Source organism: Mercenaria mercenaria, chromosome 16, assembly GCF_021730395.1.
Source record: "Mercenaria mercenaria strain notata chromosome 16, MADL_Memer_1, whole genome shotgun sequence".
NCBI lineage: Eukaryota > Metazoa > Mollusca > Bivalvia > Venerida > Veneridae > Mercenaria > Mercenaria mercenaria.
This window is the reverse complement of record NC_069376.1, coordinates 49,153,857-49,172,211: the sequence shown is the minus strand read 5'-3', so window position 1 is coordinate 49,172,211 and position 18,355 is coordinate 49,153,857. Positions and strand designations below refer to the sequence as shown.

Sequence of the window (18,355 nt, the reverse complement as noted above, 5' to 3'; positions counted from 1 at the left end):
AAATTTACTGCCAGAAAGGGCTGAAGCTTGTGTTGCAGAGTGAATAAAAAACAAAATATTTCCAAAATATGACAACTGCACCCATCCCTGTTGAAGAGACCCGTCACGGATTCGACGATTTCTGGATAACGAATGTATCCATCAATGCTGTTTAAAAACAAATGAGCAGCGAAATTATTAACGAGTATTCTAGCACTCTCTAGTGAAAAATGAGTGAATTACACAGTGAATAACAATGACACCTTGATTGTCTTCAAAAGGAAACACGTGTAAGATTAATTGTTTAACTTGCCGCCATTCCATACCACTCTGACTCTGCCACAGTATGGTCGCATCATGACGCTGCATTACAAGTTGAGAACCCTCAGCTGATTACTTGTCGAAATGAAATACCGACGTTATAATTGAACATCCCACTATCCAAATATGGGTAGGACGCACTGAAAAGCTTAAAACAATTGTCAACAAAAAAGAGGCAAATAGATGGCAGGTTCAATGAATGAACTGCTTATAAGCTTAAGATCTGAGTGACAACAGCTGACGTGAGGGGATTCTAATGTAAGATTTAAATGCACTTGAATCCGGGGCGCAACGCCCCATTCCTGAAATATCGTCAGCAGTTAAGCTGCTATTGCAGCACCTACACTAAATGAATGTGGTTTATACGGAAGGGGATTAACTCCAATCGCAGTCAAAGATTTCTTTAGAACACACTAAACTGATAGGTATGACGGGTACACCGTTTAAACGCACAAATAAATAGATTGAATCACTAGATGGTCGAACAACCATTTATCTCTCTATTAATCTAAGGGTCAAGTAGAACAATGGTCGGTAGTCAATGAATAGCTACTCCTTCACCTTTCTCTGATTGGTTTTCGATGAAAGAAGAATTATGCATAGTTCACCATTACTTACAATCGTAACGTCTCCCTCACGTAATGCGTGACCTTTATCACTTATATCCGATGAGTAAATTTGAGTTCGTGTGTACAAGCTCACATATCCTTAAAAATCAAAATGGTCAGGGAAAATACTGCTGAAAAGAATAATGCCTCAAATATAAAAGAGCAAACAGTATTTGTTACCTGTATAAGTTTACGAAGTAAATCAAGCGTTACAGGTTGCCTGATATCAATTGTCCGGTGCAACCTATCAAAAATGATAAGCATTTAACGTATCATAAATCTGTGAGTAAGATGTTCAAGATTATTAATTTTACAATAAAAGAAATGTCCGAAATATACAGACGTTTTGCATGACGAACTACATTCTTGATTAAAAGATGGGTTAATAGTGCAGTAAGGTGGAAATCGTCTGTCCATGCAAGGGAAGCTGACATGATCGGCACTAACTCTAAAAGGGTTATGCTATTGCATATAAGAACGTCTATACCACCTAGAAGGCCAAATGTAGAATATCTATCTACTTCGAAAAACAGCTGACCTAGTTCATGTACGCCAGCGCTAACCGTAAAGAAGTTTAGGACTGAACTAACCAATCAGTGTAAGTTGTGGAAGCTGCAGTAACCATTAAAAGATGCCAAGAAATGATAACCAGACACTCAAATCACCTGTTATTGAACTGGTCACTTTAAAATGATATAAACTTTAACAAACTGCACATAATATCATAGAAAACACTACTAAATAGTCTAGAAAGGAAATGGCTCTGCCACAGAAATTTAAAGATCAACTAAAAGGCCTGCAGCTCGCGAAGCTCTTCTTACTTAGTAACGATATTATTTCCTGTTCTGAGTTTTTGAAACTGCAGCAATTCTAGCCCTAAAACCATCATTATTGGAATCTGATATACGTTTTTTTTTTTTTTTTTTTTTTTTTTTTTTTTTTTTTTCGGCTTTTAAGGGTATGGTAAGATATTTGCATATATATATAAAAACAGGACAAATTGGCCATATTTTTCCTTTCGGATTTCCTCTTGTACCGGACAAGATTTTGAAATAAATTAGCAAACTTTTTTCCAATGGCAGCAAGAGATTGCACACTCGTATGTAACACCTTGTCCGTAAAATAGTCCCCTCCTAATTTGAAGCCTAATAATTTCAAAATCATAATTATGAGCCATCAAAAGGCGAAAGGGCGAAAGGCAGATTTAATGTCCACTTTGGCCATTTTGCAATAATGCACTAATGAAACAATAGCTCCTTCACCCTGCCTAGGCATTTCTTTAAAAGGAACAGCTATTCTGCTTAACTGCTCTTCCTACATCACTTTCTCATTAGCTACAGCAGGGTTTTGCGGAAATTAACGGAAATTAAAGTTTGACAAGAAGTTTGGACTCTAGGGCGCTGGTTGTATAATCAAAAAACCTTTGTTAGAACCTTTTAAAAATTCATCTGATACTTATGTATTTGGATATAAAGAAAGATAGACTTGTAATACTGCTAAGTTAATAGGGGTTTTGGTGAGGGAATGAAGGTCTAAGTGACCCTCTTGCAGGTGCCGGTTTTTGCTATCTAAAGTTTCCACGAGGTCCAAGAGATGATTATTTATAATGCATACAGTAATGTGCGTGTACACCTTGACTGAAATTTTAGATATCAGTCTGCTTCCGTAATAAGAAATATCTGACCTTGTCTCTTATTAATGTGATCTGAGCGTAACAATATTGTTTACTCTATGAATTCGCCATTAACCATCGTAATGTTAACGTGGTCTCCCAAGTCGTTATAAATACTCTACATCAGGGCCAACTCACCTGAGACGTTGCGGTGTGGCTGTATCAATTGGACTGTGTTGCGGAACTCCTTGGGTTTTTGACGTGTTGATCGTGACATTATCTAGAAATATTAAATTATTAACATGACAACCTGACATAAAGTATATTTATATATATTAATTTGTCACTAGCCCGGAACAAACTTTGTGATACACAGGAAAATATGACAAACTTGCAATTTGGCAGCACATCAATTCGAAATTATGTCACCAGCATACACAATATCTATAGTGGGCAATCAATCAATAAGGCTGAAATGGTCAATCATTTAACAAATGGGCTAAAATAAGTTCATCAATATCCATTAAACATGAATGCAAAATCTAATTATCATCCAACACAATGAATATAATGAGCAACTCTGTTTTATGATAGAACACAGCCAAATGGGCAAACACAGTTCATCAATATAAATTAATTATAAATTCAAAATCTGGAAACTATCCAACATAATGGATGAAATCGGCATCCTATTTTATTTTATTTTATTTTATTTTTTAAATGAACAAACATAGCCAAATGGGCGAAACACAGTTCATCAATATACATTCATCATAAATTCAAAATCCGGTTACAACACAATGGATATATTCAGCAACCTATTTTTTCTTTTCTTTTTTAATGATCAAACATAGCCAAAATGGGCGAAACACAGTTCATCAATATACATTAATCATAAATTCAAAATCCGGTAACCATCCAACACAATGGATATATTCAGCAACCTAATTTTTTTTTAGTAATCAAACATAGCCAAAATGGGCGAAACACAGTTCATCAATATACATAAATCTTAACTTCAGAATCCGGTTACCATCTAACACAATGATATAATCGGCATCCTACATTTTTTATTTTTTTTTGAAATGATCGAACATAGCCAAATGGGCGAAACTTAGCTCATCAATATACATTAATCATAAATTCAAAATCCGGTTACTACCCAGCACAATGGATATAATAGGTAACCTATTAAAAAAAAATTTTTAAATGATCGAACATAGCCAAATGGGTTAAACACAGTTCATCAATGTACAATAATCATAAATTCAAAATCTAGTTACCATCCAACACAATGGATATAATGGGCAACCTATTTTTTTAAATTTTTTTTTTAATGATCGAACATAGCCAAATTGGCTAAACACAATTCACCAATAATATACATTAATTATAAATTCAAATTCCGGTTACCATCCAACACAATGAATATAATCGGCAACCTATTATTTTGTTTTTGAAACGATTAAACATAGCCAAAATGGGCGAAACACAGTTCATCAATATACAATAATTTTAAATTCAAAATCTTCTGGTTACCATCCAACACAATGGATATAATCGGCAACCTATTTTTTTTTTTTTTTTAAAGATCGAACATAGCCAAATGGGCTGACACAGTTCATCAATGTACAATAATAATAAATTCAAAATCTAGTTACCATCCAACACAATAGGATATAGTGGGCAACCTGTTTTTTTTTTTTTTTTTTTTTTTTTTTTTTTAATGATCGAACATAGCCAAATGGGCTAAACACAGTTCATCAATGTACAACAATAATAAATTCAAAATCTGGTTACCATCCAACACAATGGATATAATTGGCAACCTATTATTTATTTATTTATTTATTTATTTATTGAAATGATCGAACAAAGCCAGATGGGCTAAACACAGTTCATCAATATACATTAATCATAAATTCAAAATCAGGTTACCATCCAACACAATGGATATAATCGGCAACCATTTTTTTTTTTTTAAATGATCGAACATAGCCAAATGGGCGAAACACAGTCAGTATACATTAATCTTAATTCAAATCATCAAGTTATCATCCAACACAATGAATATAATAGCAACTTTTAACTTTCTTTTTCATTTATTAGAAACGATCGAACATAGCCAAATGGGCTAAAAACAGTTCATCATTAATCAGTAATCATAAATTCAAAATCCAGTTACCATCCACTACAATAGATAATGATGGCACCCTTTTTTCTAAGCCAATACGGGCTGATACAATCAGACATTACAAATTGGGCTACTAACAGATTATGAACTGAAAACAATCATCCATCTACAAATGACAACTTGCTTTATATTTATTCAAACATTCGATTGTTTTATTAGCAATCTTATTCTACATTTACAAAGCATATACATAAGCCAACAGGACTGAAAACAAACATACTGCAAGAACGGTGGTATATTGAAAAGTGAACCTACTTAGTTAACTCCCACATGCGCACTTAATTACATGATCCGTGCTCATGAAAATTTAACTTTGCCGACTTGTTAAATATATGTGAAATGGAAGTTACTTCATTTTATAAGAAAAATGCTTTTTAGAGAGATAAAGTCGATAAAGTTGCTTAAACCCTCTGTTTGTAAGCAGGTATCATGAGTAATAGCTACTTCCACGTATTTATACTACATATTATGTATATAGTGTAACAGACTACATCAACAACTCGCCGCTTTGTATACAGAAATCGTCTGCTACACTGCTATCATGGATGTTTACACACGTCTATTTTTAACCCTGCATTTGTTATCAAAACTCGCTGGGAAACCACATAATTACCTGCAGAAATTTGCAAGACATATTACCAATTTAATAATTCATATTACCTTCGAATATCGTCTTGCTCTTTTACCTCTCGTTTAAAAGTATACCTTCCAGTAATACACAAATAAGCACCTCAATACTCCAGGATTAAATTGTAGCAGGTCACAAAACAAATAGTCATTATGATAACTGAAAAGTATAACAGAAAAGCTATTAATCAATTTAACGATTAAGTCATTCGGTAATTACACAGATATATCCGTACAATAAATACAAACTATATCAAAAGTAAGCAAATTTATATCAGCCTACCTCCCTGATTTATAAATAAACTGCATAACTGATAATTCAATTAACAAAAATCTAAAAATACTATATAAGTATTCCATCACAATATCTAAATGCGCATAGATTAATTACGTCCATCTATCATGATATATTAAACATCAGCAAGTATAAACAGTCGAGGATTCCTTCGATTAGAAGCAAAAACAACCCTGGCATTTATTTGCAAACGACCTTCTTCTTCTATGTGCAAAACTGAAATGACCCAAAAGGAGATTAAATCGCAACAAGTATATTAATATACCAACAAGACATTAGTTAAAACAGGCCCTTACAACAGGATCGGAGCTCCTTCAGTAACCGGTTTTGAATGGTAATCATTAAAAACACAGTGTTTTATAAATACTGTAATTAAAAATGCACAAGTCGTTCTCTTTAGAAAAATTGAAATTTTGTTCGAAGAATTGATAATTTGTATTGACTGCAAGAAGATATCCAAGTCAGTACTTCATGTCTTGGAACGACATGTATGTTGTTTACGTTGTACTGTTTAGGTTTGCAGCTTGAATATTTTGATGTTAGTTATTTTTCAGTTGTCCTTTGGATATGGTGCCTGTTTTTTTTTTTTACTTTTTTTTCTTTAGTTCTATCCATTGTTTTCTCGTTTAGAGCTAGTCTATTATTTTAACTGGTGACTGTACGCTTCTTTTTACTGAATTGCACTTTAGTGTATCATTGAAGGTTCCATGTATTCTATGAACACACCTGCGGATGTATATTCTATATTGCATTTAAGTACCTGTAACATGTGCAGATACTGAGTTCTGCTCAACCTGGGACTAAAGGGTATATCATGCATTTCTGCAACCGTCCACAAACGTGCTCAATTAAACCAAGCCTACATTTTTGTCTTTTTATTCCATTTTTTTTACAGCTTTTCTGCAATAATGACAAAATATTTAACTCATACACTGTCGTTTACAGGAATACTTCAAGCGTGTTTATTGCATAGGGTAAGATGGGTCAAAGTGAAATGTTTAACTCCAAAAAGGATTTCGTAAAAAGTTGGTCTTTAGCAAAACGAAAATTTTGCAAATTTGCTGATGTTCTACAATCATCTCATTTTGACAATACAAGTTTTAGGTCAGGTAGAGACTTTCAAGCTTCTACTGGAGATGAAAGACCGCAGGTGCCATTCAAGACAGCCAATACTCATAGAACCCTTCTTCTGCAAGAAAGCTGGATGGCTTCCTGACATGACAACTAGGGTAGGACTCGAAGCCATCTCTAATTGATTTGGTACCTACGGTTGTACATACTGGGTAAGTGCATGTTAGTATAACTTGCAGCAATAACAATAGATTAGTAAAACATGGCTTCCATGAGCAATGCCAGTCCGCAAGGCTTTGCAAATAATATTTAAATCTGTTTGTTCTGAAATATTGCAAGACCCAAGCAGAGTCTCGGTCTTTACCTCAAGAAAACCACATCTTGTCCATACCATTGGACCTTTAAAAGTGTTTTTTTAATACAGTGAACACAGCTTGCTTGATGGTGCGATTGCTCACTTGATCAATGCATGTAACTCTTAGGCCATGGTGTTATTATAGTTCATGAATCCCTCGAAACTCAGAATAACTCAAGCATTCTTTCTGCCCATTTTACTTTGAGCAATTCATGAACTGCTTGCTTCTGATATCAATTATTAAAAGAAAATCGCACTATGCTAACCTGAAGATCCAACTTGGGGGTTTGGGTCTGTATTTATTTCCACAATTATATTTACAAAAACGGGTAGTACATTTAAATTAACAAAGTTTGATAAAAACATACATCAATCAAAATAGTACAAACAAACAAAGAAAATATTAATCGAATGGATTGGAAAACAAGCTACTTAAAACTTATATGAATTCCGCTCCATAAGAAAAACAGAGGTTAAATGAAGAATAATAACTAGGCTGTGTAAGTATGTGTGTCGTGTTGTATGAATCGGAATCTGAATGTAAAAATATAATACAATGTTGTTCTTTTTTGGAATGACAAGTGAAAAAAATTAACGAGCATGTTTATGCTATTGTCTCTCATCGTCGTTTGGGGGTGGGAGAGGGGAAATGTTGATTGTCGCAGCTTATGCATTGAATCTATTTGATGAGATGATAAATCGTTGTACGTTAGGGAATAGGTAAATATTCTGTTGATAGGATAGATGTCCATCACCATACAGTAGATTGTTAAGAGTTAGAGGGCATTGGAAATTAGAAAATATGTCAGTTCGAAGATTTTGGTATTTTCGACAATGTAATAAATAATGGTCGACAGTTTCTAACGCACCACAATCACATCTAGCAGTGTTTGTGAGTCCTCGGCGGTTGAGGTCATAGTTAAGGGAGCTACAACCAAACGTAGCCAAGCATGAAGAATATTGCCTTTTCTGGATCCGACTTTAAATAATGGATTTGATTTTGGTATGTTTTTATTCAGATTGATTTGAAAGCATTGATTGAAGGAGATGATTTGATATGATGAGGAAGTAAGTTCCAGTCGTGTATTGTGTTTGGAAGAAAGGAAGAGCTGTATGAATATGATTGGCAAAAGATATTACTGATGTTTCTTTGGTTATATCTAGTATTGATACTGTGCTGGTTTTCAGGAATTAGTGAAGACAGGTAGGCGGGTGATAAGCCATTGACCATTTTATAGAACAAAACAAGGCGATGTTTTTTCGTCGTTCCGTCAGAGGTTCCCAACCGAGATCGAGTAAGAGTCTCTGGATGTTACAGAGTTTTGTGGCACCGGTGACTATACGAGCAGCCTCATTCTGGATGGCCTCGATCTCATTCTTTATAGCTTCTGTACAGTTGTCCCAAACAACATCAGAATATTCCAAGATTTGGCGAATAAATGAAAAGTACATTCGTTCGGGACTATGTCGATTTAAAAGAAATTTAAGAGATCTAATTATTCCAATTCGTTGCCAAACTTTTTTCAAAGTGATAGATATATGTGAGGACCATTTTAGATCCGAGGAGTAGGTGAGACCAAGATGTTTGTGTTCAGTCACTTCAGTGATTGGTATACTGTTCATACATATTTGGGGATGATTCGGTTTGGAGAGTTTTCTTGAAAAGACCGTGGATTCTGTTTTTGATGGGTTGAATGTAACAAGCCATGCTTTAAACCAAGAGTGGATGGTTTCAAGATCAGTGCTTAGAGTGGTACTAGCTAAAGCTGGATCACCTACGATGATACATTGTATAAAGACTGGTATCATCTGCAAAAAGACGAATTTAAGAACCGATGTTTGAAAAAATGTCGTTAATTTAAGTTAGGAATAACAAAGGTCCTAGAATATATCCTTGCGGGACACCTGCGTTAATGGTCGACCAAGAGGAAGATACATTTGCGTACACAACTCGCTGCTTACACGAGGAAAGTTATTAGGGTAGCCAGTTCAGAAGTAAGCCCTTAATACCTAGAGAGGATAGCATATGAAGAAATTCGCCATGCCACACAATGTCGAATGCCTTCGAAACGTCACAAAACACGGTTCGAATTTCTTTGCCATTATCGACAGCATTGCAGATGTCGTTATGAAGATAGACCAACTGTAGAGTCACCTTTGATAAAGCCTGATTGAAGAGAAGTAAGGAGATTGTTTTGAGTGAGATGGTTTTAAAGATATTTGTGAATACACCGTTCCATAAGTTTGCCTATGCAGCTAAGAAGGGAGATTGGTCGATAGTTCGAAGGTTTAGAGGGATCTTTTGTTTTTTTTTTAAATTGGAGTAGCATTTGCTAGTTTCCAGGACGAAAGGAAGAAGGCATAAGTCAATAACTTGTTGAAGAACTGTGAAAGAGGTTTAGAAAGTTCTGCTTTACCTTATCGAAGAAGTTTAGGGCTGATGAGATCAGGGCCACATGCTTTAGAAGGATCTATGAGGGATATATAGCGTCAGAGATGTCTGTTGGTGTTATAAGACTATTTGATAGGGAAGCTGAAGTAAAGGATGGGCTTGGTGGTAAAGTTTCGTTAGTGTCATCTATGGTGGATTGTGAGCAAAAGAAGCGATTAAGAAGTTCTGTCTTTTCTTGGTCTGTAGATGCTGGAGTATTTTGGTCTTGTAGTGTTATAATTGTTTGAGCTGTTGTTTTGTTTGTTAGTTTTTTAGCAGTTTTGAACCAGAGTTTCGCTGTTATTGTGTTTGAGTTTACTTGTTCAATGAGTTTATTTTGGTAGTTTTGTTTTGCTATTCGTATTTGTTTTGAAATCCCGTTGAGTATTGTTTTAAAGTGTGTCCACGCTTGTTCAGTGTTTAGTCGCTTTGCAGTTTTATGTAACTTCTTGCGCTTCCTAATAGCCTTTCTTATGTTATTTAGCCAAGGAATATCGTTTCGAGGGCTCAGAGTGAAACTAGTTAAGTGGCCTTGTTAAGGTCAGTGTTCCCTGTTAGTATATTGTGCAGTATTGTAATGTATTGTATTGGTCATACTTATCTTTGTCATACAACCATACTTTTCTTTTGAATGTAGTGTTTATAGGCTTGTCTTACTATATTTATCAACCAGGAAAAAGTATTAGTGGCCAAGAACGTCAATTGAACAAAGGGGAAGGGCAATATAATTAGAGATTACATAGTAAAACAGTTGTTATTCATAGTTGACCTTGTTTTTGTTGCTACTGTCAGTGTTGTCATACAAATATCATCACTTTACTGAAAATGAATCTGTTACAAATCTCCAGTAAACCAGTTCTTGTAAGAAGAACTATAACTATATTGATACAGTGGGATTTATATAAAGTTACATTAATCAACTGTAGAAATGTATTCATATTATTCTTTCTTTTACACATCTGTCTCAACGAAATTAATTGATAAATTCTGTAAATCAATTTTCGATGTCCGAACTAAACAGCATAATGTGTGCGTATTTAAATCCCAGTTGATTGCAATGTTAAATGTTAAATTGTGTTCTAATTTTCAAACCCCAGATGCCTATCAAAAGAAATAAAGCACATATACTGAGAGAGATTGTTTTGTCTAGCACGTCATTACTATGGAATATCCCCAAAACTGACAGTTAAAATGTGTGTATAAACACGTGTAAAAAGGCTTCTTTACACTTTTAAAAACCTTGAAAATTCTACCAAAATGTCAAGTATAGGTTCACAATGAAATAAGAAGAGGAACTGGCTGACATTAAACATGAAAATGTCACTTTAACTGGGAAACATTAAGGATTTTTTCTTTCCGCCACTATCCTATTACCTGTTTTGTACAATGTAACTAAACATTTTGTTCTGAGAAACAATCTTACATATTAGTTTAACCATACTGCACGTTATGAAATGAAATAGAACACTAACAGTGTGATAATATTGACCTAAACAAGCCGATATTGATACATTTAGGATCATCATACAATAACTGTTTATAACTTGTTTTACTTTTTGGTTGTTGTTGATCTTTGTTGTTGTTGTTTTGTGTGTGGGGGATGTTGTTTTTGTGTTTGTATTTGTTTATTTTGTTTTCTTCTGTTTGTGATATAAAAACCGCTAACTATATTGTGCGTCTATAATTCTATAATTCTTAATTGTAGGCAGTGTATTACAGCGGAACAATTATTTATTGATACATAGAAAACAAAAATGAAAATAGATATTACATAGAAAAAAAAACATTCAAAGCGATGTTCGAAAATAACATGATCAGTAGCATATGCGAAGCAAAGGTTAATTCATCGTACTGTACTATAACGAGAAATATAGTTTGATTGCCTCATCGCTTTGAAAATACAATTTCTATCATCACATCAATTTTTCTTTAAGTGCTGTCGTTTGGGTTTTTCATTAGACAATATTAACCGAATATTTTTATTCACATTAACAACAATATCGATTAAAACGTCGAAAATCTATACATGTATCAACAATTTATACCACTTATATGGACATTTTTTTGAAAATATAATGACAAATAAACAACTTGTTGAACGATTCGAACAATATACGAAGAGAGTATATGAAATCCCAATTCATCACAAATTGACGTCTATCGGCGTGTTGTTTGAAGGTTTGCAGAGATAAAAGAAAGTTAAATATCAAAAATTAAAAAAACATGCATCAAACCAGGATTATGCTGAGTTCTGTATTAGGCGTATCCAATCTTATTTCTGTTATAATTATCTGTTGAAATTCATGCAATAAACAAACGCATCAACAAAGCCTTCTTGTAACTACATTTATTCAAAGTTAGCCAACGATTTCATTATCCATGGACACACTGAAAGAGAAAATTCAAAAACATTTAATAAAAAAAAAAAATACATTTATAGCTCTTGGATTGAAAGTAGACCTATATACTGGTGAAAAAGTTAATTTCGTCCATTCACTCCGTAACAAGGTGTACATTATATTTTAAAAACAGCAACACTATAGAGAGGAGGGCCGTCATCAGTTAATACTTTGTGGCCAGATCCCTTTGCTTAAATTCATTTTTTTAAAAGCAATTGTTATATATTGTTGTTAATATTGAATTAGGAAATAATTTATAGCAAAACAGTGTTTTAACATTATTAATGCACGAAGAGCGTAAAAGATTTACGAGGGCGCAGCCCGAGTGAAATTATTTTGAACGACGTAAAACCGCCCGAGTGTATGAATAGTGTTCAAACACTTTTTTGCTATAAATTATTTCGATTCTAATATTCCTATATTGTAACTTTTATATCAAATATGATAGCGCCAATTGGTAGGTCGTCACGCTTCTTTGTTAATACACGCCAGGACCGGAAATGGTAATTGTCTTGCGGAAGAATTCAATTTGGGCGAAAATAATGGCGAATTATTCTGCAAATCGCTTAATCAACTCAGTATGTGTGTAAATTAATAGACAGTTGTGCAATGTGACATTTTGTATTGAACATAGTAAAATATTTGATTAAATTTGAAAGCGCTATTTCAAGATGATTGTTTTCACTGCGCTAAATATCACGTCGACGTGACGTCAACATAATACCGTTGTGCTGATTTAAGCATTGTAACTCATATAAGAATGAGCAATAAAATATGTTAAAACTGAACACCACAGTTAAAGTAAAACGTCATTTTATAGTCTCAGTTGAGGTGTCGGGCGTGTGGTAGAATTTGGTTTTCTTAATCATTTTTAAGGACACGAATGTATATAAAGGTCACTGAGATCCATAAAAGAGTTCTGCTGACGGCTGTGCTCAGTGGCATGGGGCATGTTGCACTTTTCATCATCTCCCACGAACAGATTGTCTGCTATTTATTTGCGTGATTGCGTTCTATGTTTTTAATAACATTTCTAATAGATTTGATTAACCTCTGCAACAGAAGTGCCGTGTGGCGACTATAAAACGTCGCAGAAATATTTGCTTCGTTTATAACTCTGGAACTTGAAAATTTAATTTTTGCAATTATACATGGTACATGGTATAATCGAAGTTGTCTGATGTTTAAATATTTTAAAATCTTAAATGGAATACGTGACTCTAACAGTAGATATGGTATATAAAATGTGAGCTAACGACTCCTACAGAGTGTTAGGTCACGAAACCTAGATAGATTTAGTAGGATAGTTTGGCGACTTCGTAATCAGAAGACCGAACTACTACGGAAAGCCATATAGATATCCCGTTAATTCATATCGGAAAACACAAATCTTCCGCAACTACCAGCAAACGTCTTGCCACAGAATCACGGGCCTTTTTCAATCATGAAAACAAAATAATAAAAAAAAATCATAAATGTTTGAGATAGGTACGAAAAATCAAGTAATTGATATTTACTTTTCTTCACAGATCGGTTGAAAGGTACGGGAACACACCACGTCAGCCCATTTAAACTGTTCTTGACGAATTATTATTGCACAATCCTCTTCAACGTTAGTGTTATTAGGTTCATTTGCTCCCCATTCTAGGTATTCTGCATCGCTGTTTGTATCTATCCATTGCCATTCACCTTCGATGACTGTGTCTGTCAGACCTATCCACCAGAAATCGGCTAAAAGTATGAAATAAGAAAAAACTCACAGCAAATTTACATTTCACACATTACTGTTTTCTCCTCCGTATGTGTGTGGGTGTGTTACTTGTCGTCTGTGAGTTTTGGGCGGTGCCTCACAGTATCGTTTTTATTATATACCTATATGAATGCTGTCAATTATCAAAGAAATACGAACATGCTGGAAAACTCCCGTACTGTACCTGCCAAAATTCTTTATAGTACCTTCCGTTTTATATGTTGCCGGACTATTTTCATCAATATGCATAACTTTAAACAGTTACATAAATAGCGCACACAAAAAATAACATCACTCATTTCATTTTAACATAAAAAAAACTAAGATTTCGTTCGATTACAAATAAACAAACAAAAAGATGAAGGTATATAATAAAAGGGGCATTACAACAGTAGTTAGATCTGGGATTTTGTATTCGGCTCTCTTGGATTTTGCAAGGATGGATCACACTCGACGCGTGCTCGCCTCGTGAGATCCGATCTGGCAAAATCCACTCCAGCGGAATACAGCATCCAAGATCGTACTACTGTTATAATAACCCTATTATCTTACTTGTCTATTTGTTTATCTACGTACGATCGTAATGTGTGTGTGTGTGTGTGTGTGTGTGTGTGTGTGTGCGTGTGCGTGTGTGTGTACGTGCGTGCGTGCGTGCGTGCGTGTCTTTTGTACGTATGTGTCTGCGCTGCTGTGGTTTACGTGTTTAAGGAACGTAGCATCCCCTTTTGCATGTTAATCCTTGTTCCGCTTTCCCCCTCCGCCCTCCCCCCCCCCCCCCCCCCCCCACATTTATATATACCCCTACTCCTTTTTCTGTACTTTGCATAAAGTTGAAATGTATTTGTTGGATTTTTGAAGCAACCCGTCTTTTATATTTTTCCGTTACAAGTTTTTGTCGTGGACCTGCTTTGCAAATGCGTGGCTCTTTAGCTGTGTTAAGGGTGCTTAGTGCTTCCGGGAAATCTACCCTCACCTTTCATCTTTTGTAATCTGACAGTTTCTTGTTAAAGCTACAAATGTCAGTCATAAGACATCTACATGTATATTTCAAAATAGTCATTTCATATATCCCAGCACGCAAACCTATATAGGAAACATGGCCTTCCGCACGGGGCCTACATTGGATACCAGTATGTTTATACAAAATGGGATCCTTCTGGGTCCCAGATCTAATACCCATGTGGGAAACTTTCTGGGTCCCGCAACAAATACACTATGGGACCGTTTGCAGCCTTTCTTGGAATACTTGAGTCTTACCTTTGATTGATGTATCTTCCTTGTATTCAGCTTTGGATATATTGGCTGTTGGTCCCCTAGCTGATTCAGAATCGGGAATGAATATGTTTTACCCCTTCCTTAAGCAACCCAAGGTACTCTTTTTCAGGGGCCTCCGTGGCCGAGTGGTTAAGGCCGCTGATTTCAAATCACTTGCCCCTCATCGAATTGGGTTCGAGCCTCACACGTGGTGTTGAATTCTTCATGTGAGGAAGTCATCCAGCTTGCTTACGTCGGTGCTTCTACATAGGTGCCCCCTCGTGACGAAATAATGCACGGAGAGGCACCTGGGGTCTTCTTCCACTATCAAAGCTGGAAAGTCGCCATAATTTTGCCGGTGCGATTTTAAACCCAACAAAATCAAATAAAATAAACACTAATTTACAGTTTAATCCCGAGAAAATGTGTTAATTGAAAGAAAATATAAAGAAATGTGTTTTGGATCTATATGGTACAGATACTGCCCATATGAGCCTCGCATAGGCTTACGTACAAAGATCCTGAAAACATATGAAAAACATTTAATCAGTATCAAAGACAGTTCCTATATTTAACACAATGCGATTCATTTAGCAACTTATAGTATCTAAAACACGCACCTGTTTAATAACTGTCAAACGTTCTTGCAAAAGATGTAAAAATAACATCCAGAACATAATTACATCGCTAGGCATGTGCTGTCTTATTCACAACTGAGCCCAGCTGAAATACTCGTGCGAGATTTGCATACTTTATTTTTAAACTTTCCTAATTTTGTTAAATTCAGTATATGGTGTAAAATGTAAATATATGTTTGTCATATCTTTATAATGTTTTCAAACAAATGTAAAATAAATGTAGTACTAAAACAAAATAGCAAATATGTGACCAATTCGTAGCCCTTCCAGGAATATCAAATGTCTTAAAGACCAAGAAATGTATTAAAATCTAAATAAATACATATAAGCAGTTGTTATAATGATGGTGATACTTACAAGCTTAGAATTAATGATCTGGCATATCACGTCGCTGAAACATTGTAAATGGGTCCAGTATTGAACCGATAGCAGATACTTACAACCTAGGGCCCAAATTTGTACAGGTACATCCCTTATAGCCTAATATAGGCTTGCATACTTGGATATTTCCAATAGGCTTGCATTGCAAAAACTTACTAAAATAAATCGCTGAAACTACCGTTCGTGTTCAACATAACATCCTGGCGTCATGACTTTTTGAAGCAATACATGAGCAAGTTTGGTAAAACATCCGTTAAATAATTAAAGACACCTACCGTTGCTTTATCCCTACATGTGTTGTAGATGAAAACAGACACTAGTTATTCAGTTTTCATTACTTACATTTGAAATGAGTGAGGAATTGTCGAAGAAAGTTGTTTTCGTGCACATTGTCGATATGTACTAAATGCGACGAGTGCTGTTTACAAAAATGCTGAAATTAAAACGGAAGTAAAATGTTTATATGGACTCAAAATAATATGTATGTGAAATTAATTGTGAAAACATTTTCCCCCGTGTTATCTATAAATTTTGCCACTTGGGAAAAGGGAATAATGCACTTTAAAAACTAGCTAAAATGAACTGTGCACATCCAAGAAACCCTTATGCACATGTATTTCCATCATCAGGTGTCTTCAACTGAGATCACATACATGTATTGAAATTATTAAATGATATCAGTTAATGTCTCACCTCAGCTTCCGTAAATGAAAGTAACTGGTCGTGCGCAAACAGGTAACATGAACCAAGCATCTGGACAACTGGTATTCGAATAGACGGAATCTGTATAGAAAGAGAACAAAAGCAATAACACTATAAGACGATTTAATTAATGCCAATCGTTTCCTTGCAGTTTGACAGAAAGGACATAGACGTATCGATTGGATTTAATGCATCAATTAAAAGTAATCTTTTGAAATGTCTAATCCAAGTTAAAATGTCATTAATTTCTTAAAAAGAAACACACAGCTGCATGTTGTTTAAAATGTTATAATTTTCCATTTCTGGCTAATGCTTCAATGGGAAATCGGGGATATCATCTCATATCTTTGTCTTTAAACTCGAGCGTCAGTAATGACGAATTTACTAGTTTATTTTAAAATTAGAAAGTTGAATATTTTCATTGCAAAATAACGTTTACCTACTCACCTGTTACTAGCAAAATAATTGAAAATACCAGCCAGAATATCATGATTATGAAAGTAAATTCTTTTGACAACTGTGTAGAGATAAGGTACAAGATAACATAAAGACGCAGTTAACGGCTTCTTGCACTAAACTGACGATATGTTTCTTTCCAACACACTGCTATCTTTTAATTAGTAATGGTTAAGTAATCTAAGTTTCCGATAGATAAAAGTTTCCAAGTTTTGATTATTTGCTCATAATACCTTTGTTTATTATGTTGCTGACACATGTTTTGTTGTGAACTTGCTAAATTTTACTTTTCGATAATTGTATTTACTAATATTTGACAAAGGTTTCAATACTGATTAACATAATGGAAGGTTTTATTGAACCCATTGGTTTTTTATTACTTTCCTCTATGTCTCTGACTTTACGAGTTCATGTGCAGCAATGACAATAGTGCTTCTATTAGACAGTTGTTTCATCTGTTTTTAACATAAGTTGTATGCCATATGGAACTTTAACCTGATATTCTAAATGTACAAATATAACGGTATAATGATCTCAAATGAAAAAAGGGGTGGGTGGTCTAGTGGTTAGGGTGTCTGCTGCTTACCCGGAAGTCATGAGTTCGAGCCACACACGAGTCAAGAGCATACGCTAATTCTAATATGACACCAGCACTAGTTTTTCCAGGAAGCGGACTCGGGAGTGTATTCAGATAAGCTTCAAGCTTTCATCACAATTGAGCTAACCAAATTAGAGTACAGTAGATTAATTAAAACGAAAGTTTTCAACGCTTTGACCGCCGTAAAGAATTACTATTGAAACTTCGTCGTTAATGGTTTATAGACTGATTTTTTAAATATCCCTAATGAAAAAAAGACGCTCATCATAATCAGGTTCAATATTTCAAACCAGAAAATATGTTAATGTCTATTGTTATCAGTTATTATGAAACATATCGTTGAGGTACTTTGAGCGTCTTGGTCGAGAAAAAAAGACAATTTTTGAAAATATGTCCATAACCGTTATGCTAGTTACGAGGGCTGTTCAGAAATAGTGTAGACTTTGTTTCTAGCTTTTATATACATAAATGAAGCAAAATGAATATGATCCTATATGCTCGAAAACAGTCACTTACGCGAACTCGGCGCACGGTAATTGTATTTCAACGACGATAACGAAGTTGTTCCTTCATCGAGAAACTCTCATTAAGTTTGCATGAATTTATATTTGTAAATTTCTTTTATGAATTTTGATGAACAATACCAAGGTCGTAATATGTTGTTTGGTTAGAAAACTGAAATAG

The 18,355-nt window shown here is 34.7% G+C and overlaps 1 protein-coding gene and 1 long non-coding RNA gene across 2 annotated transcripts; both read right to left on the bottom strand.

Annotated features, from left to right (window-relative positions):
- Positions 1-722: 722 nt before the first annotated feature.
- On the bottom strand, positions 723-7,028 carry LOC128549692 (uncharacterized). Its single transcript, XR_008367867.1, has 2 exons — positions 5,375-7,028; positions 723-2,800 (listed from the first exon to the last, which is right to left on the bottom strand). It is a non-coding gene; the product is annotated as an uncharacterized LOC128549692 (long non-coding RNA).
- Positions 7,029-7,224: 196 nt separating this feature from the next.
- On the bottom strand, positions 7,225-17,190 carry LOC123540759 (hepatic lectin-like). The gene is made up of 5 exons (XM_045326022.2): positions 17,065-17,190; positions 16,609-16,698; positions 16,258-16,348; positions 13,410-13,623; positions 7,225-11,881 (listed from the first exon to the last, which is right to left on the bottom strand). Exons 2-5 carry the CDS (start codon positions 16,666-16,668, stop codon positions 11,851-11,853), a joined length of 396 nt encoding a protein of 131 aa, XP_045181957.2. The 5' UTR covers positions 16,669-16,698; positions 17,065-17,190; the 3' UTR covers positions 7,225-11,850.
- Positions 17,191-18,355: the final 1,165 nt, after the last annotated feature.